At 33.6% G+C, this 23,711-nt stretch overlaps 4 protein-coding genes across 16 annotated transcripts; 3 read left to right on the forward strand and 1 right to left on the reverse strand.

The window, feature by feature from the left end:
- Nucleotides 1-182: 182 nt before the first annotated feature.
- Nucleotides 183-7,429, forward strand: LOC114880997 (zinc transporter 1). 7 transcript variants are annotated; one of them, XM_029197590.2, is made up of 8 exons: nucleotides 183-668; nucleotides 4,882-5,074; nucleotides 5,322-5,447; nucleotides 5,692-5,990; nucleotides 6,176-6,420; nucleotides 6,500-6,678; nucleotides 6,734-6,820; nucleotides 6,895-7,429. In XM_029197590.2, exons 2-8 carry the CDS (start codon nucleotides 4,886-4,888, stop codon nucleotides 7,273-7,275), a joined length of 1,506 nt encoding a protein of 501 aa, XP_029053423.2. In that variant the 5' UTR covers nucleotides 183-668; nucleotides 4,882-4,885; the 3' UTR covers nucleotides 7,276-7,429. The 7 variants fall into 7 exon arrangements, with proteins under 7 accessions (XP_029053423.2, XP_029053417.2, XP_029053425.2 ...); XM_029197584.2 differs by having other exon boundaries at nucleotides 184-668; nucleotides 4,713-5,074; XM_029197592.2 differs by lacking the exon at nucleotides 183-668 and adding an exon at nucleotides 1,746-3,322.
- On the reverse strand, nucleotides 5,290-23,535 carry LOC114880996. 6 transcript variants are annotated; one of them, XR_003790194.2, is made up of 12 exons: nucleotides 22,090-22,425; nucleotides 21,678-21,848; nucleotides 21,348-21,603; nucleotides 21,173-21,277; nucleotides 20,930-21,114; nucleotides 20,638-20,850; nucleotides 20,420-20,548; nucleotides 19,981-20,125; nucleotides 19,733-19,910; nucleotides 19,521-19,661; nucleotides 5,469-5,651; nucleotides 5,290-5,375 (listed from the first exon to the last, which is right to left on the reverse strand). XR_003790194.2 is itself a non-coding variant. In XM_029197583.2 (11 exons), the coding sequence occupies exons 1-10, from the start codon at nucleotides 22,168-22,170 to the stop codon at nucleotides 19,538-19,540; spliced, it is 1,587 nt and encodes a 528-aa protein (XP_029053416.1). In that variant the 5' UTR covers nucleotides 22,171-22,425; the 3' UTR covers nucleotides 9,465-9,727; nucleotides 19,521-19,537. The 6 variants fall into 6 exon arrangements, 5 of the variants coding, with proteins under 5 accessions (XP_029053416.1, XP_046142785.1, XP_046142783.1 ...); XM_029197583.2 differs by lacking the exons at nucleotides 5,290-5,375; nucleotides 5,469-5,651 and adding an exon at nucleotides 9,465-9,727; XM_046286829.1 differs by lacking the exons at nucleotides 5,290-5,375; nucleotides 5,469-5,651; nucleotides 22,090-22,425 and adding an exon at nucleotides 23,491-23,535 and having other exon boundaries at nucleotides 19,517-19,661.
- Nucleotides 8,489-19,506, forward strand: LOC114880994 (vascular endothelial growth factor receptor 1). Of its 2 annotated transcripts, XM_029197581.2 has the most exons (24): nucleotides 8,489-8,578; nucleotides 8,988-9,458; nucleotides 11,967-12,109; nucleotides 12,180-12,366; nucleotides 12,636-12,763; nucleotides 12,843-12,987; nucleotides 13,184-13,323; nucleotides 13,383-13,554; nucleotides 13,613-13,736; nucleotides 13,802-13,980; nucleotides 14,055-14,215; nucleotides 14,275-14,410; nucleotides 14,485-14,631; nucleotides 14,702-14,839; nucleotides 14,973-15,112; nucleotides 15,191-15,350; nucleotides 15,428-15,528; nucleotides 15,591-15,741; nucleotides 15,807-16,031; nucleotides 16,091-16,259; nucleotides 16,685-16,958; nucleotides 17,020-17,351; nucleotides 17,555-17,660; nucleotides 17,751-19,506. In XM_029197581.2, the coding sequence occupies exons 2-24, from the start codon at nucleotides 9,404-9,406 to the stop codon at nucleotides 18,441-18,443; spliced, it is 4,206 nt and encodes a 1,401-aa protein (XP_029053414.2). In that variant the 5' UTR covers nucleotides 8,489-8,578; nucleotides 8,988-9,403; the 3' UTR covers nucleotides 18,444-19,506. The 2 variants fall into 2 exon arrangements, with proteins under 2 accessions (XP_029053414.2, XP_029053415.2); XM_029197582.2 differs by lacking the exon at nucleotides 8,489-8,578 and having other exon boundaries at nucleotides 9,263-9,458; nucleotides 16,718-16,958.
- Nucleotides 22,622-23,700, forward strand: LOC114881001 (proteasome maturation protein). Its single transcript, XM_029197596.2, has 5 exons — nucleotides 22,622-22,753; nucleotides 22,966-23,063; nucleotides 23,132-23,192; nucleotides 23,271-23,446; nucleotides 23,529-23,700. The coding sequence occupies exons 1-5, from the start codon at nucleotides 22,751-22,753 to the stop codon at nucleotides 23,614-23,616; spliced, it is 426 nt and encodes a 141-aa protein (XP_029053429.2). The 5' UTR covers nucleotides 22,622-22,750; the 3' UTR covers nucleotides 23,617-23,700.
- The last annotated feature ends 11 nt before the right edge of the window (nucleotides 23,701-23,711 follow it).

A 23,711-nucleotide genomic window follows, 5' to 3' on the forward strand; every position in this document is an offset into this window, starting at 1 on the left:
TACATCAATTGAAGCGTATTTTAATTCTCTATAAGAAAGTATTATGGTACTTAAGTCGAAAATCGATTAGTTCAAAAGATATCCTAGGGAGAGACTATCAGTCTCTCCCTGTCTCTCCCTAATATCTTTTGAAATAATCAATTTTCGATTCAAGTATCTCAATACTCTTTTGTAGGGAATAAAATTGAAATCATCTAAACGCCCTCACTTCTGGTGCCGACAAATGCATCACGTGATGCACCATTCGATACCTGTGCACTTAACTAATTTCTGTAACTTAAAATAAGAAATCTAAAATTCGTTTTTGACAAATTTTAGTATAAGGAATTTATAACAAATTCTATTATACTTTAGTAAATTGTAATTAGTAATAGGCATATTGGGTTCAACATTTCAGCATCGAACGATTAGAGAAAATCAATGGATCGCTAGTTATCAGGAAGCTGTTTGAATTCGTATGTTGTTGATTGTCCGATAATGAAAATGATAATCTACCAGGTTATCAGAAGCCGACAAGCTTACAGATAATTACAATGGACAAAGATATAGTCCAAGCAACTAGAAGACGGACATTCTTCAGTCACGGGGTCACGCGTGTCCATTGCATTTGCACAATCATCGGTGGAAATTAAGTGAACGAAGCAATTACGACGATTAATTGATATAAGGTTAGTGACTGTTTGTATGGAAAAAATTCGCTCATTAATTCATGTTTTCACAATAAACTTCGCTTCTGAATTTACGTGTTCGACAAAGGAACGATCGATGAATTAGACAAAAGATTTAATTACTAAATTAACATGGTTTACTTTAATTAAAAGTGCCTTTTAGTTTAATGTTTTAAGTATTACAGACGATACAGATAATATCATTCTCTCGTTCCCAAAAAACAGAAAGAATTGTGACATCAGTTAATCAATTATTTTGGGTGATAAGATAAACGGCTGAAATAAGATTTTTTTAATAACTTTTTTTATAGTTGACAATAAACAAAATAATGATCGATTGGTGATCGTTTCGAATCATTTCATTTCACATACAGGGTGTTTCACACATGTATGGGATCAGAAAAGATTTTGCATCGTCCTTGCTGAGGGATCGAATTAATAATAGAATCTTGAATGTTCATCACTAACAATGTTTCGACGAAGTGGTATTAAGACGACAATAATGATCGGTGAAGCAAGCATTTCAGAGTTCAAAGGCTATTATGGTGCCCGGATGTTCGCAACTAACTCTCTGATGGCCCCCACATTTAATACACCTATCCTCTCGATACATACACGTGTATAGTTAACTTGTGTCGCTAACTTGTATACGTGATTCTATAGTTGACGATGAATGACACGTTTGATAGACCGTGTGAATATTTGTAACCTTCGATTACACCTGTAATTAAAACTCCTCGAGTATGAGCAATTATTTGTAAACAGTGAATGAAAAGGGTACCGATCAAAATGAATTACATACTACGAAATTAAAATTGATAATTAACGATTAAAAAGAAACTTAATTGATTGTTTAACTAATATACCACGTCATTTAAAAATTTCGTGCTGTCGAGGGACGTTCTTCGCGGTATATTTTTCAAAACACTCATCGATAAGACGCATAAGCAGCGTAACTTGGCTGATCAAGAACAGTTTAAAAACGACTTGTGAAAGGGAATTTTTAAAAGACATCATGGAAAAATTGTGAAAAGAGTGAAATCATGTTTTTTTACAATATTTAGAGGTATGTTCAATGTTAAAAATTAAGCAAACAACAAAAGAATGTGTAATTATTCAAATTGAACTATGTAAATTAGTTTTCGAGACACGTCATCGAATATTAGCGAAGAAATAAATGTCAAGAATGACTGGTCAAATTTTTGACGAACACAATAGACCCCCTATTATCTTGTCTTTATGGAATAGGACCTTTGGTTCATGACTTTTCTGTCATGAATCTGAAATAATTAACATCATTAAAAATCTGCAAATTTGAATTACATTTTCGTATAATTAACTTAAGTCTTGTCTTAATTTCTAACTTAACATTTTATGTATGAAAACGTACAAATTCTGGAGATTGAATCTGTTTGTGACAAGTTGCTGTGCAAATGCAATAAAGGAGATTGGAATTAGTTTCACTGATAAGATTGTACTATACCTTACAACTTGTAGTTGAATAATTTACTGTGGTTTATAGGTAATAATATTCTGAACAATTTATTTTCTCTAACAAATACTGTAAATACTAGAACTTATAAAAAGTGTATTAAAAATGAAACATGTTTCATGATAAAATAGTAAATAGTTGTTTGCTTAACTGTTATCTATTGCATTCATTTTTTTCAGTGAAAAATGACAATGATAATACTAGTAATTTTTGAGATAACAGTTACATAAGAAGCTAAATAAATATATATTATTTCCATAACTATACGAACATTGTCAATATTTTATTCTTTTTATTATAGTGACTCATAGATAATTAAAACAGTGGCAAATAATGATAAAACATTCAATTTAATGGAATCACGAGGTAAAGACAATATGCAGGGGTCTTATCTACACTTTGCAAAAGAATACTGTATACAGGGTGTCTCATGCAACTGGGTCAAACTTTAAAATATGTCAGCTTCAAAAGCAGAATTTTTTCAAACAGAATTTTGTACTTTGCTATACATTAATCTAAGCGTATTTTAATTCTCTATAAAAAAGTATAAAGTAACAGTGGTCGAAAATTGATTAGTTCAAAAGATATCTTAGGGAGAGACCGTCAATCTCTCCCGGTCTCTCCCTAAGATATCTTTTGAACTAATCGATTTTTGACCCAAGTGCCTTAATACTTTCTTATAGAGAATTAAAATACGCTTCAATTGATATATAACAAAGTATACAATTCTATTTGACATCTCTGAAACACCTCCACTTCTGGTACCAATACATGCATCTCACGATGCTCTATTAAACACTATTTAATTTTTCCTAATAACATTTTTTTCTAGCTTCGTCGATTATAGAGTTATAGGTGGACCCAGTTGCATGGGACACCCTGTATACCATGTTGACGAGCAAACCGAGTTCATGAGCCTGCTGTTAGTAGCATCCTCGTCAATATAGTTTTGTCCGGTGAACCGTTTCGTTCGCGTTGCCTTCTCCTCCGATTAGGGCACGTTATCCAAGCAAAAGAACAAGCTTTCTTTAATTAAGAAATCAGTGTATTCAAACTAGTTGAAAGAAATAAACTCTTTCAATAAAAAGAGATATTGAAAAGTGAAGATGGAAGTGTCAAGTTTATTGGTGACTATTATTCTAACCAAGTGATAATCCTTCAGGTAGTGATAGGCTAACAATTATAGAAGGTTCAATGAAATAATTAATTTAAGAGATAATTGTACGAGAATTAAAATGGAACACTTTGTATAAAGGGTGGATCACGATTCTGCCACCCTTAATTATTTGGAAGGATACGAAAAAGATGCCTAAGAAGACAATGATTCAAATTAATCATTATCTATTCTATATTTTAACGAAAGTTGTTACTGCATTTAATATTTCATATTTCAATGCATTTTAAGATTTATTACATAATTTATCATAAATTAATTTAAGTCTTCAAAAGTATTATTACCTATTTTCTTCTCACCCTGTGTATACTTGAATCTCATTTTAAAGATATTATTTTTTAGTGCACGAAACCTTCTGATTTAAAATCTGATAGGTCCAATTTAAAATGAAATATTTGTCGCAGGTCTGAGTCACGACTGACCCAACTCCACCGAACTTGTTTATTCGACTTAGGTTTATTTTTGATGCTCATCCCCGATGACTAAGTCAATCATTCATATTTATTCCCACCGTTGGTGATAATCGTGGCGGTGCACGTTGTTGTTCATTTTCTGTATCGCTCGTGCGACAGCCACATCCGCCAGCTGAATCGCGTTTCTTCTACCATTTTGATAGCCGAGGACTCGTGTCACTCGGCCGTTACATCTTGTCGAGTCTGTTAGGGATGTCTTATCAAGTAAACAACGCGTATGTTGCCTGTTTCTGTGTCAACGTCGAAAGTGTCACGAAGAATTGTGCGTAAATTTTGAAAATGAACTTACAGTGATCGATACTGTTTGCTTAAAATAATTTTATGTAATCTTTGCATAATGTGGCTGATTTTTTCAGTGTTTAAATTTTCAATCGAACAATCATAGTATAAAAGAAATTGCTTCTAGATAATTATTAAAGTGTATAAACTTTCATAACGAGAAACCTTGGATGGATACCTTCTATGAAATTTTTAATAATTTCTTTTTTGCTAATTAATTATTACCTTTTCCAAATATTGTAAAATATATAAAAACTTTGCTATGGAAGTTTACATTGGAACGATTGTTCGAAGGAAACGTGGTTTTGAGTGGAAGTTACGTGGTGTTGCATGCTCGTAAGAGAGCCATTATGACGAATTCATGCTTCACGCTTCGTAAATTTGTGATAGACCACTTGAACAACGATGAAAACGTTGATTATGGGGTTATTATCGTAATCGTAGCTGATGTATTCAAATATAAACGTGTTACATCAACAAACGTTTTTTAACGTTGATTTCATTCGCGTTTGCATGGGAAATATTCGAGAAGTCAAATGAATTTTCTGCTGGATAATTAAAACAATTAATAATATCGAACGATTTATAAGTAGGAAAGTTCGAAATATATTGTTTCTAAATTTCAGCTTCTCAAAGAGTTGCGAGAAAAAGAGAAAGAAAAAGCTAAGATTACCGTAAAAGAGTGCGACAGAGCAACGGTAACCGATCAGTTGTTAGAAGAAATCGGTGTGATGTTGCGTATTCATACGGTGTGTAGGACAAAATAGGAACGTTCACCGTGTGCCTTTGCTCCAGGGTCATGGCTGTTAAAGAATGGTTCAGAAGATTGCAGCCGGTCCAGTTGTACCTAGTCCTGTTCTTCACAACTGCTTTCTTCCTCGTCGAGATCGTTGCCAGTCATGTGACTCACTCACTGACATTACTTCTCAATGCCTATCACATGCTATGCAACATCGTTGCACTTGTTGGGTGCATCGCGTCCATCAAGGTAAGTGTCACCATTATATGATAAACAGTGATGGGACTAACATTTTCAACCCTTCTTTGGATAATTTACCCTTTCACCACAGAAAATTTGTATAATTTTAAAATAATAAAAGATTATATAAATTTTCAAGTAATTATTCTATAGAAATATTGTAAAACATTGAAATACCTTAGCCCTCGAACGGCGGACCATGGAGAGAGTCCCAATTTTATATAATAATATATAATTATTGTCTATTTTTTTGTAGTATTGCCGTCGTCAAAGCGGTAGCAGTTATAGTGGAAACAGTACTTCCAGTTCCCTACGAAATTCCGCAATTTGTATAAATGGCGAAGAACGAGGTTCCTCGACATCTTTGTCGACAAAGACCAAGGTAAGAATATACTGCACTTACGTTTCTTTTTCTCTGGTCCTTAGCTTCCGGGGTGTTTCCTATGCATCTGCTTTGCGTCTTCGACGGTTCTGCTTTTCAGAAATGAAAAATAAACAGGCTCCTTAAAAATAGTATTTCCAAACACTACATCACAAAGCTAGTAGAAATTCCAACTAGAAACGTCACTTGGAGTGGCGTCTAGCACTGAAATAAAATTATAAGAAAAATAATTCTTATTTATTAGCAATCAAGATCAGACAGAAGAATGAAGAACACTTTTGGATGGGCCAGAATAGACATCGTTACAATGCTGGCCTGCTGCGTTTTACTGGCGTCATTTTGTTTTTCATTACTGGTCGAAGCTTTGCAGACTCTGGTGCACATTGATCATCTGGACGAAATGCATCATCCGATGCCTGTTTTAGCGATCGGTGCATCCGGTATTCTCTTAAATGCATTCTGTGTCATACTGATCGGAGGATACACTTTTAATCAGGGAATCGTTTTGCATGTCACCATGAACGGGGACGTGATATTTCGAAGGTAATCAACTAAATTTTCCAAAAATTTCGAAATATTTCATTACTGTTACAACTTATTTCGATTCTTTTTTATTAATAATAGTTTTCATTTATGCATACTGTAAAATTACTAATCTTTGACTAGAACCTTGATTTTTCTACTGATAAAAAGCTTCCATATCTAAGATTTGCATTATCTGTTTCCAGAAATGTTAGTTCACAGCAAACAAAGGAAGGTGAACAGCAGTTATCGTCGCAAACCAGAAGGAGTCCACTGGGAATACCAAAAAGTCAAAGTTTTCGCGAAACCTCTCGTGACGTTCTTGGCTGCGTTTTCGTAATCCTGGTGTCCATTTTAGTATATTTCACTGACTCGGATGTGGCCAAGTACATCGATCCTCTATTTGCCATTATTTCATCAATTTCCCTTTTCGTCCTTAGTTATCCATACAGTAAGTATCAATTCCCAAAATTACAAACACTTCAATTTCCACTGAGAACAAAATTATTCATTTGATTCTGTTTCAATAGTGAAAGAATCTGGCTTGATATTGCTTCAAACGATACCGAATCACATAAATATCGATTCCCTTAAAAGGGAATTACAGGAAGCTTTTCCTGGCATTGTGAACGTTCATGATCTGCATGTATGGCAATTAACAGGACAGAAAATAATATCTACGGTTCATATTATATTCTTGGATCCAATGGTGAGTTTCCATTCCATTAATTGCATTCAAGTGATTAATAGATTTTCTGTTGTAGGTTTATGCCAGTATTACCGATCAAGTGACTGCCTTCTTTATAGAAATGGGTATAACTCAAGTTACTATACAACCAGAATTCTATAAGGTACGTAACTTGATTTATTAATTAAGATAGTCACGAGTTTCTGATCGTTAATTAGTACACGTGTAAAAATACAGATGAAACCAAACATGGGAAGAACTGGTTGTTTGATTCGCTGCCACGGTGAGCACTGCAGTTCCTCGCAATGCTGTTCCAAAGAAAAATTCATAGACGATTCGTCCTCCGATCTATCGGTTAAGAAACAAGGACAATCTATAAATAGGAAGTTGGAAAAGAAAGAAATTGTCCCAGCTTCGTCATCGATCGATCTGAAGAGATTCATCACCCACGATCAAGAAAGTGCTTCGCAATCTCATCAACTAAGAGACGATAGATCAAACGATGGACAAACACAAAATAATAGTGATGATATTATTGATGATAGTTCCTGTACTATAAATGTAGATATTAGTGAACGAATATCCAGTACCATTCCTAGTCAAAACACCGCATCATAACGTTTTATTTAAATCGTGACTAGTTACGAAGAAAAGTATTTCTTCTATTTTTATTCATAGACAAGAAACTTCATTTTTCGAATGTTCCCTCCAAACTGAGCACGATATGAAGTGTTCCAGCGCATAATAAATATTCTGTCATTTGAAAAATCAATGGCATTTGATATGTAATAGTGTCATACCGTGCAATTATTAAAAATCTGTACTCAGAAGAATAATAGGTCCACAAAGGTGGAAATAGAGAAAACATTGCTTACGACCAATGTTCCCGCCGAGCTGCGCGCTGCGACTGCGCACAGTAATTGTTCCCGCGCTCGCAATTTAAAATTCTTTGCTTATGACAATCACAGATCCGTGCAGGTGAAAAAGAATTAGAGGGATCGTTAGACCCAAGATTGAAGTATTAACACATTGACAATAACGCGTTTTATGAGACCAATGACTGTTGAATTTTACAATTTATTAAAAATGACTATGTAGGTAACTGGCCAAAATGTGTACAAGAATATTAACGTAAAGTTAATTGTATCACTTTAAACGAAAGAATAATTTTTAAAGGAACAGTGTAAAATTTAGAAAATTAATATATTAACCCGTCCGAGGGTTAATATATCCATAATTAGATTATTACTCGAAATGATTAAGACTATTATAGGTAAATAATGTTCTGTATACTATTTGTATTATTTTATCACTATTTTCAAAGTTAGAAATTCAACAATTTGATTATTTTATAAGTTAAGCTTGACCTCATCAAACAATACCTTTTATATTATGATTCTTAAATAGAATACTTTTATATAAGGTTTATGTATATATAAATAATATTTTATACACACTGTAAAGTAAGAAAAATTTGTTGTTTCTTTTGTAATAAACTAGTTTTTACAATGTTATTTATACGTGTTTTCTTTTCTTACCTTGCCAGCTGTAACCTTCCACTATTTTCATTCTAAATTAATTAAAAATCATTTCATTGCACCTGAACGTTTAAGCTATATGCATATGAAGTAGAGAAAAAAATACCATCAATCAAGAATAATATTTATCATTATCCAAACACTAAATAATCCAATGAAATATGTATCTCTTTTATCGACGAACGTACAATCACAATTCATTCATACCTAAATCGTGCTAATTCGAAAGTCACAGTAGTCGACCTCTAAATAGACCGTAATATGAGCTTAATGAATCATGTAGTAGCTATTGGCAAGAAACAAGGAGAAACCACGTTTCGAAGCAGACCCCAAGCAGTAAAAATTTGATGTTAGTAAAGGAAATATATCATGCTCCAAAAATAGTAAGTTTATTTTAATTCTAAGTGCTTTGGAGTGATAGATTTATTTTATTATCACGACGATATTTGTTGTTTTATGATATTTGTTTAGAAATCTATTCGGGTTAACATCCGTGTTGATCGTTTCTTAAATAGAACAGGGAGTATGAAGAGCATTTGTTGAAACATGCTCTGGTTTTAATTATTGCATATGTCTATAAATCACTGATAGAATATTGCAATAATTCATCTAACACCTGTTCTCCAATTATTAAAATACTTCAATTTCCAATTCATATACCTATCAAAAACTAAAAAAAAAAAGAATATTATTAGCTAATTTGAAATAATATTACACTCGACTCGAGTTACAATCATCACATCGCAGAGTTGCATAAGTTAAACACATCACTGAAGAAGTTTCTCCCAACAGATTTCCCGGATTGCGTATCGATCAACATCCTAATTATCGCTGCTTATCAACTCACTGCCACCGTCTTATAATTTTTCTCGTAAAAGATAACGATGATACAACCTGTACGGTGTTCTGAGACAGACTGTACGATTAAATTCGAGCATGGATTGAACGATGGAGAACGCTGGCAAGATGACGTCGTTACCGATAACTCGTAGTCAGAGAACGAAGAATCGTTTAGGGTGGGGTCTTCTCGTGGAATCGTGGCCATGTAACCCGTTCGTGTTTCAGTGAGAAAGTGCGCGTTCAACAGAGTGGCGATCGTCGTTATGCAGTGACTAAGGTCCCTCGACATTTATTTCTCCTTCTTTTTTTTTTTTTATTATTGAAAATGTGAAAAAGTGAAGAGGGGAAGAAGTTAGAAATTGATAAAAATGGTGCATCTATGGAGAAGAATATTCATTGGGATCCTCCTGTTGTTTCATAGAGGTAATTGTCATTCGACGTTTACCTGTCACCTACATTGCCGTCCATGAATACCTGCTGTTTCAGCCAGGCGTCACGATCACGTGGCCATCATTGAGTCATTCTTACTTAGAGGAATGGAAAAACAGGTTTTCTGACTTACGTATCGTATGCCATGCCGGCGATTTCAATCGCTTTACCTGTTTCACCGGTCATTTCATTCTGATGCACCTTATGGTTTCGAAATTTTGAATTATTTATTCTTTTGAAATTTTTTCTCCTATTTTTTGTTCCTGTAAAGATTTTATAATTCAGGGAATTGGTCCATTTTTATTCCTCTGATTTCATAAATTTCGTCATTTCCAAGTTTAATCACTTTTTTTATTTTCCATATATTTCGTGCAGTTTTGTCAGTTTTTTGATTCCTAAATTTTTTTGTATTTCAAGAATTAATAAAAAATTGAACGTTCTAAAATTATTGATGATAACATACAGCACCGGTTCAAAATCTTTAAATTTTAATTAACATTTAAATGAAACTAGTTCGTATCTGTTTAAAAACCTTCCTTTGAAAAATGAGGCTCATGGTAATGAAACAATTATACACCGGTTAGAAGATAACATGTCGATGACCTATTTCCTAGATTACGTTAACGTACAAATAACCCATTTTTACCGTTTAGGTGTTTATGGTCATTGATTATCACCCAGCAGTGTACCAATTACGAAACTCAATTGACTCGTGTTGTGCATGTTCTTTTAATAAGAATCGACAAACTCGTTAGTAAGTACGATATGACGTATGGGATACGATACTAACTATACTCTCGGTAGTAAAAAGAAAAGAAGGTTTAAATAATATTCTCACGAAGTGACGGGTTACAATTGATCGATGATGACATTACTCGATTCGAGTTACGTTTAACTGGCACAGAAACCTATCCTGATACACTGAACACACATTATTCGACGATAAAATCGTAGATAAGTAAAATTTTCTTACGCAGATTCAAGATCAATATTTAAGAGTAAATATGCAAAAAATAGAGTTTTCTTTGAATTATAAATAATTCTGATCAAACAATCGATTCTGTTATTTTCATTTGTGACTTACAAATTTTAATTAATAATCTCAATGAAATATTGTTATTTTCAAAATAATGGAGAATATTAAATTAAACCTTAATTTTGGTTTATTTTAGTATCAGTATCTGTGGGTCCATGCGATAGGGAGGAACAACTATGCTAATCTATCAGTGACCATACGTTTTTCTTTATCCTTTATCATTAGTAGGTTGGGAAGTTGTTATCGCAAATTCCCAATACATAGCAACAAGTCTCACGATTATATACATATGTGCAACATTTATAAAACATATCTAATGTTTATAAAGAAAATACACATATAATTTATATAACAATATTTTGAATATTTTCTTTAAATTAACACGATCAGCAGATTGAAAAGAATAATTAATTTGAGTTCGGGTGATTTCATACCAAATCGGTGGCAGAAATTTTCTTGGAAATGCATATAATGTAATATCCGTAAAATTAAGAGGGGTTTAAGTCATCATGCTGACAGTTTGGAGTTTCTTTAAAAAATACAGCCTTTGGAATTTTGCAATTTGTCGAATCAAGTGGTCATCAATCTTCGGAAGACGGACCATGGAGAGAGACCCAATATTAATTTAATTTTGTATGTCGTATCATTTTCATTTTCTAAATTTTATATTACTCCTCTAATATATAAAACTGCTTATTAAATGCTATTAAATTAGAAAATGAAGCAATCGCACTCTAAATAATTATAATTAATGCCTGCCATATCACATGCGTCTGTCTCCACGTTTTTCGTGAATAAATAAGTTGTATTTACTAAGAAACTTTAGGCAACTCGTTCCCCGGATTCATCCACTTGTTTCTCTCGTGAAACGGGCTTGTTGCTGATAATGCGACTGCACTATCAGAAGAGGAAAGAAAGGACTTCCTTCCTAGAGACGGTTGTATTTGCGCAGAAACGAACTGGCACACGTGTGCGTGTGTATTTTTACGAGAAACAGTAACTGGAGGAATTGGATAAAACCGATCATCCGCAGGACATTGTGGCTAAAATATTTGTCAATTAGTTTCCTCTGCGTTTTTTACGCAGAATTATATCGCATGAACGTATCTTCTCAGAAGATATTTCTTTGATCTTGGGAGAAATATTGATAATTAAACAAATAATACAAAAATTGCGGTTGCCTAAGATAACCGGTTTCCGAATAGACATTGCATCTTTATGCATGACGGAATGCTATGCATAAGGCCAAATATGTCGTCAAGGTTTCAGCTGATCAACATGTACAGTATGAACCTTGCTCTGGTCAGATAGTAACTCGAACATAAACTCTATTAAAAATATACGAGTTATTTTCACAAAAATCATACTTAAGAATTTTTATCTCGGCAGCAATTTATCAAATTGAGCTGAATCTTTCCTCATTTCAATCTAGAAAGATTCTTCTATTCTAATAATATTTGTTTCAGGATTATTAGAATCGACAGCGATAGATATAGAGGAAATAACGAAAGCCCCTGAATTAATAAAAAACGAGGGTGACGCCCTGGAGATCGAATGTTACGGTTTCGAAAAAATCTCCTTCATTTATCCTAATGTTTCAAATGGAGCGGTGAGTAGTTAAAAAAAAAGAAAAAACAATTAGTAGACTATAAACGAAAAATGTTTATTCATCGGGACAGCTCACCGTCTCGGACGCCTTCGTCACAGAAGGACAATTTCCAAATGGCACCCACAAGTACCTGTTCCAAAGACCGGAAACTGTTTATGGAGATACGGGATTGTACGGTTGTCCAAATCATTTACTCCAAGTTACCTCAGATCCTCACTTCACGACAGAAGGAAGCTTCGTGTACATTTATTTTCAATGTAAGTGAATTTTTCATTGAGACAAACATTATTCGATGACTCGATAACAAATAAGAGTAATTCAATTAATTCCTTCATTTGACTAATTTGTTTACTTTTAACGTTAGAAAAGGGGGAGTATAATCTTACGATGATAGTTGTCTCGTAGGTGGAGGCGTGAAAAACAAACGAAGGCCAGCTTTATTTTTTTCAAACGGAATAATATATGATAAAAATGAAGGATGCTGGCTTTTTTGAGCCTCGTTAACAAATAAAAATTATTTTTCCAGCAAACACAAGTTTGTTCGTAGAAGCCAACACATTTTCATCGTTGCGCAAAATTATCGGCGAGACCGCTGTAATACCATGCAGGCCAACGTCGCCTGATTTAAGGGTTAATTTAGATTCCGGCGAGACGGTAAAATAAATTACATTGCGATAATTAATTCTTACATTTTTCTTCGAAAATTTTCATACCATTCGAATTTCTTCCACAGAATATCGATCAGAACAGACTGTCTTTCAATCCAAGAATCGGATATACACTGAGCAATCTTACAATCAAAGACAGTGGATACTTCAATTGCGAAATAGAACGCGACGGTGTAATTGGGGAGGTCAATTATCATCTACTAGTGGATCGTAAGTATTCAGGCACACGATTTCACTTCTATAAAAGTGTACGTTGCAATAGTAACACGTTGACTGTCATCGCTAATGAAGAAAAATGCTCAGCAACATTACTATTATTATTCTAGGAATGTAAAGTTGCAATTTGAAATTTTAAAGAACGCGATGTAATTTTTGGAAAAATTCAAGATCTACTGTTTGATTTTAGGATATCAACCATTGAACGAGCCAAAAATACAGGAAAGTACCCTGGGCTATGTGACACGGGGTCAAACTTTATTCGTGAATTGCACGACAGAAGTGAACGCAGATTTGCAGTATGTTTTCAATTGGTCAACACCGCAACAGGTATTTTCTTTAATCCTTTTTCAGATCTTTATGCATCTTCATTTAATGCATCATTTCAGGACAGCAGGATAACTAGCCGTTATTATCGTAAAATTTACGGTGCGAATATTCTGAGAGCCACTAATGAATTAGTTATAAGAAATGTGTCGGATGAGGACGAAGGATGGTACGAATGCAGCATCACGTCCTTTTATGATTCGAAGAGGACGAGAAAATATATCCAAGTTCATGGTAGGTTCAGACTGAAATTTACTTGAAGCCTGATAATTAATTCGATGTAAATTTTCAGATCCAGAATACAAATTTATTAATCTAACAGCTCAGGATGCTGATAGATATTACCAGCGTCAGGAAGGTGATAAAGTACAATGGGTCGTATATGTACAAGCCTATCCTGAAGCCACTCTTAAATGGTAATGAAAGAGATATTAATTAAAGGTGACTTTCGATTGAAAGGAAATTTATATTTGATAAATAGGTTGGATCCAAGGGGAGATGAAATCGTAGACAAAATGAATAATTACGCGATAAGTTACAGTCCCACTAAAACGATATTGAAAATTAATACTTTAAAAATTAGCAACATGGGAATCTATTCTCTTCAAGCTACCAATGGGGACAGAAACGAAATGTTGAATTTTACATTAGATGTGATAGGTAAACGATTCTTCGGCTGAATTTCTGAAAAATAAATCGTGTAATTAAATCTTTAATTACTATTTATTTTCCAGTTAAACCTATACTGATGTTGGAAGAATCTCATTATTACTCTCTTAATCAGGAAGCTAAAATACTTTGTGATATAGTGGCATTTCCATTACCTAATATTTCATGGAGTTTCACGAGGTGCCCCGAGTATCCTACGTGTGAGGATAAAAGCACAATCTTAACGGTAGGTATATGAAATATTTCTTAATTGAATATCGATTTGAGAAAAAAAATTATATGCAGGATACCAAGGAAACATTAACAGATACGAGATTTTACTCGAAAGTAAAAATGACTTTTGAAATGACTGGTCAATTGAAATGCACCGCGTGTAATATTCTTGGATGTGAATCTAGTATTCAAAATGCCTTAGTCTCTGGTAAGGACATAAACATCAGTAGCTTAGTTATGAGATTTTAAAAAATTTTTCATGATTTTTAAATATGTTAACAGATGGAAGAGGTGGCTTCGGTATAATCGAGCCAAAGGAATTAGTGACCGTAGGTGACGATCTAGAACTAATCTGTGCTGCCTCGGTTTATAATTACTCAGATAATTTTGATTGGAGATACGGCAATGATACACGTATCGTAGAAAATAGTAAGTATTCTCTATACTTGATATCTTTTATGAAACGCATATTTCATTAATCTAATAATTTTTCAATCAGACAGATTATCGATCATTCGTAGCAGGACTCAATTCACTCATCGTTCGATATTAAAAATAAAGAATGTTAATAAGGGAGATTCAACGAATTACTCGTGTACCAATAAAGAAGAGATGAGTTATTTCCTGCAGGTTCATGGTGAGAAATTTTATTTAACCCTTGAACAGTGGACAAAATTAAATTAAAATCGGGGCTCTCTCCATAGTCCGCCGTCCAAGGGTAAAGAACTTCGCTTTCAAAATGAATTTGTTAATTCTTTCTTCCTTTTTAGATGCACGAGCACCTACTTTTAAGGAAACTAACATGAACAAGAACGAGCTTACTGTAGATTTAAATACGGACGCACATAAAACAGTGATTCTGAAATGTTTTGCGGATGGAATGCCTAGACCAAATATCACTTGGTACAAGGTAAATTAACAGCTTGTTCATTATTAATATCATTTTTCGAAAATATCAAATATGAAACTGGTTCATTACATTTAATAGGACGACACGTTAATAAAAAATAATGACCAATACATGCTCCTCTACCATCACCAAGAGCTTCATATTAAATATCTGCTAGGTTCTGACAGTGGCAAGTACTCGTGTCTAGTAGAGAATCGTATTGGAAAAATTGAAGCTTCTCAATTAATAACGATAAAAGGTAACTCATTGTTTCACAGAATAAGAATTACACATCCTGTAATATACATATCGATAATCAAATAAATTTGTTTCTAGGAAAAGTGATTCCTAAGGAACTAATCATATTGATCGGCGTCTTAGCGATCACTGTCGTGATTTTAATTGTCTACTTCACGATCAAGGTTCGACGTGAGAAGGTAATTAATAAGAAGGTAACACGTTTCTAAGGATAATTACAGAAACTGACTGAATTTTTCAGATAATGAGGAAAGAATTAATGGAAGCTGGTCTGATGCACTTTGAAGAGGGAGCAATAGAATGTTTGAATCCGGACATGACTGTGGACGATCAAGCCGAGTTACTTCCTTATGACAAAAAATGGGAATTTCCTAGAGAAAGATTGAAATTAGGTAAATTCTGAATCCGATCTTTCACTTAAAAATTGTTTAATTTTTAATTTTGATATATTTAATAGGAAAGAAACTGGGAAGCGGAGCCTTCGGTGTTGTCATGAAAGCAGAAGCACAAGGAATTTGCGAACATGAAACAGTTACCACGGTAGCTGTAAAAATGGTTCGTCGTACAACCGATCCTACCTATGTTAGAGCACTTGCCAGTGAATTGAAAATTATGGTTCATCTTGGAAAACATTTGAACGTTGTTAATCTCCTCGGAGCGTGTACAAAGAATATCTCGAAACGTACGTATTCCACAAAAAGTTCCTCCGCAAAAATCTAATCTTTATCTAATATACAATAGGTGAATTGCTGGTGATCGTTGAATACTGTCGATTTGGAAATTTGCATAATTATTTGTTACGTCATAGAGCTGATTTCATTAACCAAATTGACCCAGCAACCGAAAAAATTGATCCCAATATCGGTATAGATATTCTAACCAGATCTGCCAGCATTGAAAGTAACTACAGGTTTGTTATAATTTTTTATCTATTGACTGAAGTTAATAGTGCCTCATTGAAGGGACTTATCCTAACAATTTTCCACCATCAGAGAATCTACTCTTATATCAAAGGCTTCATTTATTTGTGATTAACCCTACTATTGCAATCGCTTTCGACTTAAATAAATGCCTGTCACAGACACCTAAGTGTCACAATGAAACGAGCAGATGGTCCATCAGATTGCACTCGTATTTAAGAACTGAATCTCTAATAATAATGGTCAATATATAGAAAAATTGTTTTGTAACATTTTAATCTTTGAATGAAACATCGCATTTTCACAGATCTATTTCTTAACTGTTACTTTGGTCAATAACACAATAGTACTCACACTGCTGTGCATGGGGGTTGCGGTGTTAACGATATCTGTGTTTCTTCTGTCCTCACGACAGGATAAAATACGCGGCATTGTCATTTTCCCGCAGTCTTAGCGCGAATTCTGGCACCGATTCGGTGCACTATCAAGCCACCGCACCTATGGATTCTCAAGGTGTTAGCATGTCCCCGGACGGTTGCATCGTCAGCAACGAGTCGTCTCAGCCAGGATGGAGATCCAACTATCGCGGTGATTACAAGGATCACAATTTGAAACCAATCTGCACGCAGGATCTATTGTCCTGGGCATTTCAGGTGGCGCGGGGGATGGAGTATCTTAGTCAGAGAAAAGTACGTGGATCTATTATTTTTAATTAGATTCCTGCAGATAACTCGAGGAATTTTTCTATAGGTATTACACGGCGATTTAGCCGCGAGAAATATTTTACTGGCCGAGAATAATGTGGTAAAGATATGCGATTTCGGGCTGGCTAAAACTATGTACAAGGATAATAATTATAAGAAGAAAGGGGATGGCCCGTTGCCCATTAAATGGATGGCTATCGAATCGATCAGAGATCGAATTTTCTCTACACAGTCGGATATTTGGTCGTTTGGTATTGTTCTATGGGAATTCTTCACGTTAGCTGAGACACCCTATCCTGGAATGGAAGCTGAGAAACAGTATCAGAAACTGATCGAAGGATACAGGATGGAGCAGCCGGAATATGCCACTCCTGACATGTAAGTTAATGTCTTCTTTGGCTAAGAATGACCCAGGGAGAACCTAAGAAGAGCGGGATCTGAGTTTAAAATTAAATTAAAAATTGGGGCTCTCTCCATGGTCCGCCGTCGAAAGATTAACAATAATTCCTATTGATTTCTGATATGATCACCAATTACCAGCCTATATTACTACTAATTATTTCATTTTATATTTGTCGTAGCTACAACATAATGCTCCAGTGTTGGAAGGCTAAACCTACTTTGCGACCAAGTTTCACAGAACTAGTGCTTAGCATAGGTGATCTCTTAGAAGAGAGTATAAAAACGGTGAGTTTGCAGCTATTCATCTACATTTAAAAAAATAATAAATACACTAGAAAAAGTATATAAAACCACAAATGCTCATTAAATTTACAGCACTACATCAGTCTAAACGCCCCTTACTTGGACATGAACACAATGATGCTGGAAGCTGGTAAAAATGACTATTTGACGATGCTGTCTGCTCCTGATCACGCGACCCTCTCCTCGCCCTCCCACGAGTATGCAAACTCGCCCTTGAATTCACCAGCTTCCACGTACCTGTGCATGAGTCCAGCGATCCGGAAGGACGAATCAGGAATATTCAGTCCTAGACCGCAGGAAGAACGAACTCATTTCGAATTTCCATCCCCTACGTCCGACTCCGAGGACGCGGTGGAATTATCACCGATGCTGAAGAAGCAAGAGGAGGACGACGACCCTTATCTAAAGCCCATCAACGTCCACGAACGAAGGGCTGAGTTCGCCCGACAGAGGCAAGCAATGAAGAATCAAAGTAACGATCGACCGATCGATAGGGATTCAGGATACTGTAACACACCTAGAAATGTTCATCTGATAGATCTGAACGAGAAGAACCAGAAACATTCGGAGGTGGTTGACAACGATGAGAGAACGGACGCGAATTCGAAGAAGGATTTCGTCCCAGCTATCATCAGAACGCAGGATAATTATGTGAATATGCCTAAACAGAAGATCGACTTGAGAAAAGACGTACCTGATGGATTCAGCAATCCCAGTTATGTAATGATCGACACTCGAGAGACGAATTTAGAGGAACGGTGCTGAAACTTCTTCTCTATGTAAGCATCATTTGTGTAATTATAAGAAAATTCATGAATTGAGACACTTTTTTACGTTTACTAGTATCACGTGTTTCCTTTTGTGCATATTGCTTCATTTTCAATGTGCCATGACAAAACGTTGCGCTTAAATAACACGGACAACAGTTTTGTTCGTTTATTAATCTTTGATCGAGGTTGAAGGTTTAATACTGATTTTACAAAATTAAGAATATCCTTCGATTTAGTGTAAGGATAGAAGTATATACTAGAGTAATTGCTATTTTTTGTAATTCGTTGATTAAATGCTCGAATATAATTTTTTTTAAATATTCCTTGTAAGATATCAGCGATTGTATGTTATAAGGAAAGTTACCGCTAAATTTCCTAAATAAAGCAATATTTTTATATTTTTTAATACTTTTACGTCGTGCTTTATTTTAAAAGTATTGAAAGAAGAAGATTGATTAATATGGAATTGTTTAAACGTTTTGAAAATTTTATTATCAGTAAATCTGATATCAATTAGAGAATTCATTCATTATTATTAATATGTACGAATAGATCAAAGTTTTAACATTTCATTAGATATATTTTGATATTATGCCATTCGCGCTAGTATTATTTTATGATTAAGTACTTTTTAACTGAGATAATGTACAAGATTCAGACAATATTATGAAATATTCGAATGTATGTAACAATGAAATTCAATCAGTGTGCTTTTGATAATGTACTTACTACTTGATTAATTGAAAATTCAGTCCATGCAACGATTATAAAATATCTTCTAATCAAACTACGAATTTCAGACGTGCAATTTACGTAGCAAAAATTAATTAATTTAGTACTTAACGCGTTGAGACTTACAAATCAGAAATTTTCAAGAAGTTCATTATGATCTATTAGACCAAAGAATTGTGTTTCAATGGTAATAAACTGTTAGCTATTTGTCGTGTGAAAGAATGTCACAGAAGAGTATGCCTGCCAGATTAATTTAAATTTTCTAATCGTGAATCATGTTTCTGTTTAGGTAACTTGTACAATAAACTTTTTACATAAAACAATAATTTGATAAAAGTACCTTTTGTGATTTCGCAGTTATCCACTCACATCATTGGCAATTCTAATCGAATAAGGAACATCGTGTATAGTCACGTTACTATGTATAAGTTGACCTGTTTTTCTTATGTCATTAACGAAATTTTGTTTATAGTTTCGCCACCTGAAATATATCATTATTGCTGGACAATTTGTAAAAAAAATTGATAACTTACTCGTAGTAATGTGTGGTACCTGCGATTGTTCACGAATTCTTTAAACAATTTTTCTTTAGTTGGAAATTTCGAGTCCATAAACAATTTCACACGTTCCCAAATATTAGCACGATTGTGTTCGTTTATCCAATAACGTGGAACCAGAAAGCACCGTACATTTGTTTTTGACACTATTCTTCTATCGATCATATTTTCACCTAAAAAAAAATATGTTAGTTCGAAATAAATTTTTTTTTAAAAGTAGAGATAGAACTTATAACGTGTTACCAAGTCCGAAGCAGGCGCCTCTGGTATACGTAGAAATTCGCATAAATATTGTACGAACATTACTTGGATAACATTGTTGAGATATGGAAGAAGGTTCTCTTAACAACATTTCTGCTACATCCGTGATTTTGTGCCACTCATTTATCTTCACAATTAAAAATTTTCATATGAAATAAAAATCATCTAATTTTTAACTCATCCTGCATTTTTTCAATTTTAACAGGATTTGGCGTCAAGCGAAGTACAAAATTCGCAAAAAAGTTCTCAAATTGGGGAAGCCTAAGTCTCTCCCTAAAATATCTTTTGAACTAATCAATTTTCGATCTAAATACCTTATTACTTTTTTGTAGAAAATAAAAAGATGCTTCAATTAATGTATAACAAAATACACAATTTCATTTAAGAACATAAAGATGACATATCATATACATATACTTACGACATCCAATAATGTAGTTGTAACAATGCTAGAACGATCAAAATCTACGCGTTTGTCAAGGGGTTTCGATGACAATAGCAACTGAGTGTAATCTATCAATTGCCCACTGTCGGTTACGCCGATATCACTCTGTTTTAACAATTATTCGGTATAAAGATGCAAAAATCTTTCTGTTTCTTATTTGTAAATTCTACTCTAATAAATTTATGTTCATATACCAGTTGATCCATCTTTTGCACGCCTACTTCTAAATCTTTTACTGATCTTCTCACTTCATCTCGTGTAGTGCACTTTATGGAATCGTATAATTCATAGTGCGTTCCACGTGTGGAATGTTCCTCACGAACAATGATATGTTCTATTAGTTCACATTCACCTTCTAATAGAAAATGCACGTAGTTCACCATCCCCTTACCGTCACCTAGTAAAACCTTAAATAATTAATTTTTTTATTGAATAAAAGAAGGTTGAAACTTCGTAAACTAAACAACTTAACTTTCAATTTTGTACCTCGTCAGCTTGAAATTCTTTTAATCTGCTAAGAATGCAACATTCTCTCATCATCTTCTCGTCCCAGCATTTGAAATAATTAAAATAAATTAACGCCTCTTGCAGGGCGTTCCATTCTTTCATCAAAGTAGGTCGTAAAATATCTTCAAAATCCTGGGAAGAGATAAAAATCAAATCCACGGTGGCTGCAAATAAAAAGAAATCAATTAGATTTATTAACAGTAATAAAACGACGATACGTACTGTTTGAAATTACTGTCGCTGATCTTGGTAATTTATGTAATAACGCAATTTCCCCGAAAATATCTCCTGGATTTAAAATACCCATGTCAATTTCCCTCATTTCATCTGAAAATAAATTAAATTTCTATTAGATAGACACCCAGAATTTTACTTTAACCGAGGGGCGTAAACGTACCGGTCCAACGATCGGTGACCACCTTCGATAAACTGACCTCTCCACTAACAATAAAATAAAGATTTTCAGCTGGACGATCCTGTCGTACAATTATCCGACCTGGTGATAAGTACTGATAAAAGCATACTCCAGCTAAAATTTCTTGCAAACGTTCTGGATATTTTTTAAACACCCCGAACTTCTTAAACAGCTCGAATATGTACGTTCTTTCGACTAATGTTCGATCGTGTGGATTCGTTAATAAAATAGAACGATCCTTCAATAAAATATATTTAAATTATCCATTTTTATTCTTTGTTATAAATTACAATAAATGGATAATTTATGAACCTCCAGAGTAAGTGCTTTCTTCTCGACTTTCTTCGCTTGTGCCCTTTTAATATTAATCGCAACATCGTCGCTAATTTCTTCAACTACAGGTTCTTCAGTTAGCCATTTCATGTATATTAGGATACGTCTGATCGCAGAACGAAAAAGCTGAATTCCTTTTAATCGATCTACCTGTTTATACATTAAATATTAATCATTTTTATTATTTAACACCTTGTGATCGAAGGGTGTAAGGATCTACCCTTTGCAAGACCCGTAGGTTCTGATTCAAACGAAGAAAGTTTCTAATTTAAGTAAATAATTATACTTCTTCTTGATGTATTAATTGTTATTCAAATAACGTTCACCCCAGTATTAGTACTGAAATATTCATGTATTGTTTAAATAATGAAAGTTGTGCAAATTTATTTACCCTTTTAACTACTAAAGATTTTCTTGTCAATGCTCCCATAAATGACTCACGTAAAGACTTTCTTCTTCCTGTTGAATCCATTTTAATTTTTTCGTAATTTCACAAGAAGTAACAAATTAACTTTTGTATATTGAAGAAGAAAGTAATAACTGTATTGTTTGATCAATAAAGTAATGGAGGATTGTCTTGGGGTTGATACATTAAACTGTCATTTTTCTATTTTTCCTAATTTTTCTTTGTTTTTTCTTCCTAAAATGTTCATTTTAAATGACTTCTTTGAATATTTGAATATATAATTAGCATTATAGACATTATTTATCCTAAAGATACCATAGCTTTTCATGATTTCATATTGATTGTAATTCACTTTGGATTGAAAACTATAATGTTTATTATCGTTTTTAATTTCTTTATTATTGTTATATAATATATATTGTTTATAAATTGAATAATGTCGATAATGTAACTCCCTTTTATGAAAGATTATCTAATATCTGCTCTACGTTATAGGTGGTTTGTGGTATTGCTACTGACTTGCACATGCGAAAATGACAAGTATATTTGGATGGGTTTATGAACAGTATTATATTTAATATTGTGAGTCTCTGTAAAGTGACTTTTGCTTTGGATAAAGAACTGAATTACAGACATCTGAGAAATAATGGTAATAAATAGCGTCAGTTTTAATTTCTCTCCATCTAAAGTATACTCAGAAACCTAATGCATTATTGTATTTCTAATGCATTCTGTTTCAGAATCAGGTTATGTGGTAGCATATACATACAGTACCATTTTTTAATTCACACTATAATATTAAACAATCAATAGCTTCTATATATTTGTGCAAAATAACAACGTTAAAATATCCATTTTCAGAGTTTTGATTTACCATCAGTTATTCCACAACCTACTGCCAATGGCCAGTTTAACATTCGCGATGACAGCTATGGTGTGCCTAGTCCTATGATTTCTGGGTATAATATTTATATTAAACAATGTCAGGAGGAATTAATTTTCTTATATTGTATTTAATATTTTTCAGACTAGGTGCAGTAAGACAAAACATAGGTTATTCTCATCCCTTAGAAGCATCTGAAAGAAATGTAAACCAGTAATGTTCATCTAATCATTATAATCATGTTAATTAATTAATTAATTACCTTATTATGTGCATATTTTAGTATGAAAAAAATCGCACACGTATGAACATGATACTGCTTAGAAACACACAAGGATTGCATGCTCCAATGCGTATGGCAATGGAATTAAAAGCTACTGAAAAAATTGGAAGACTTCCATTTCTTCCATCTTCAAATATGATGAGAGATGTTTTACTTGGAAAAGATGAGGAAATAGGGTAATTCTATATAAAATTATTACTGTATATGAGTTATAACTTACTGGAACATTGTGTTACATTATTTTCTTCATGTACTTAGGTTTGAAGACATATTAAATATACCTGACTTCAGAGAACAGATGGGTCAACCTCATGCTGTTGTTGAGAAAAGTCTTGGAATCTTATAAATAATAAACTATTTGTTTATAACATGTAAGATACTGGTTTTGTATTATTGAATACCTTAAATAAAAATAAATATTTAACTCCTATAACTTATTTA

Source organism: Osmia bicornis, chromosome 8 (genome assembly GCF_907164935.1).
Source record: "Osmia bicornis bicornis chromosome 8, iOsmBic2.1, whole genome shotgun sequence".
Classification (NCBI taxonomy): Eukaryota; Metazoa; Arthropoda; class Insecta; order Hymenoptera; family Megachilidae; genus Osmia; species Osmia bicornis.

Excerpts from the sequence above, each read along its gene's own strand:
- LOC114880997 (XM_029197590.2), top strand. The coding sequence starts at position 4,886 with ATGGCTGTTAAAGAATGGTTCAGAAGATTGCAGCCGGTCCAGTTGTAC. Across the intron at positions 5,075-5,321 it reads GGTGCATCGCGTCCATCAAG|TATTGCCGTCGTCAAAGCGG; the intron begins GTAAGTGTCACC and ends ATTTTTTTGTAG. Across the intron at positions 6,821-6,894 it reads TACAACCAGAATTCTATAAG|ATGAAACCAAACATGGGAAG; the intron begins GTACGTAACTTG and ends GTAAAAATACAG.
- LOC114880994 (XM_029197581.2), top strand. The coding sequence starts at position 9,404 with ATGGTGCATCTATGGAGAAGAATATTCATTGGGATCCTCCTGTTGTTT. Across the intron at positions 16,260-16,684 it reads AGCATTGAAAGTAACTACAG|GATAAAATACGCGGCATTGT; the intron begins GTTTGTTATAAT and ends TCCTCACGACAG. Across the intron at positions 17,661-17,750 it reads TAGAAGAGAGTATAAAAACG|CACTACATCAGTCTAAACGC; the intron begins GTGAGTTTGCAG and ends TTAAATTTACAG.
- LOC114880996 (XM_029197583.2), bottom strand. The coding sequence starts at position 22,170 with ATGGATTCAACAGGAAGAAGAAAGTCTTTACGTGAGTCATTTATGGGA. Across the intron at positions 19,911-19,980 it reads AGGCGCCTGCTTCGGACTTG|GTGAAAATATGATCGATAGA; the intron begins GTAACACGTTAT and ends ATTTTTTTTTAG. Across the intron at positions 19,662-19,732 it reads GAATTCGTGAACAATCGCAG|GTGGCGAAACTATAAACAAA; the intron begins GTACCACACATT and ends GATATATTTCAG.
- LOC114881001 (XM_029197596.2), top strand. Across the intron at positions 23,193-23,270 it reads TAGAAGCATCTGAAAGAAAT|TATGAAAAAAATCGCACACG; the intron begins GTAAACCAGTAA and ends TGCATATTTTAG. Across the intron at positions 23,447-23,528 it reads GGAAAAGATGAGGAAATAGG|GTTTGAAGACATATTAAATA; the intron begins GTAATTCTATAT and ends TCATGTACTTAG.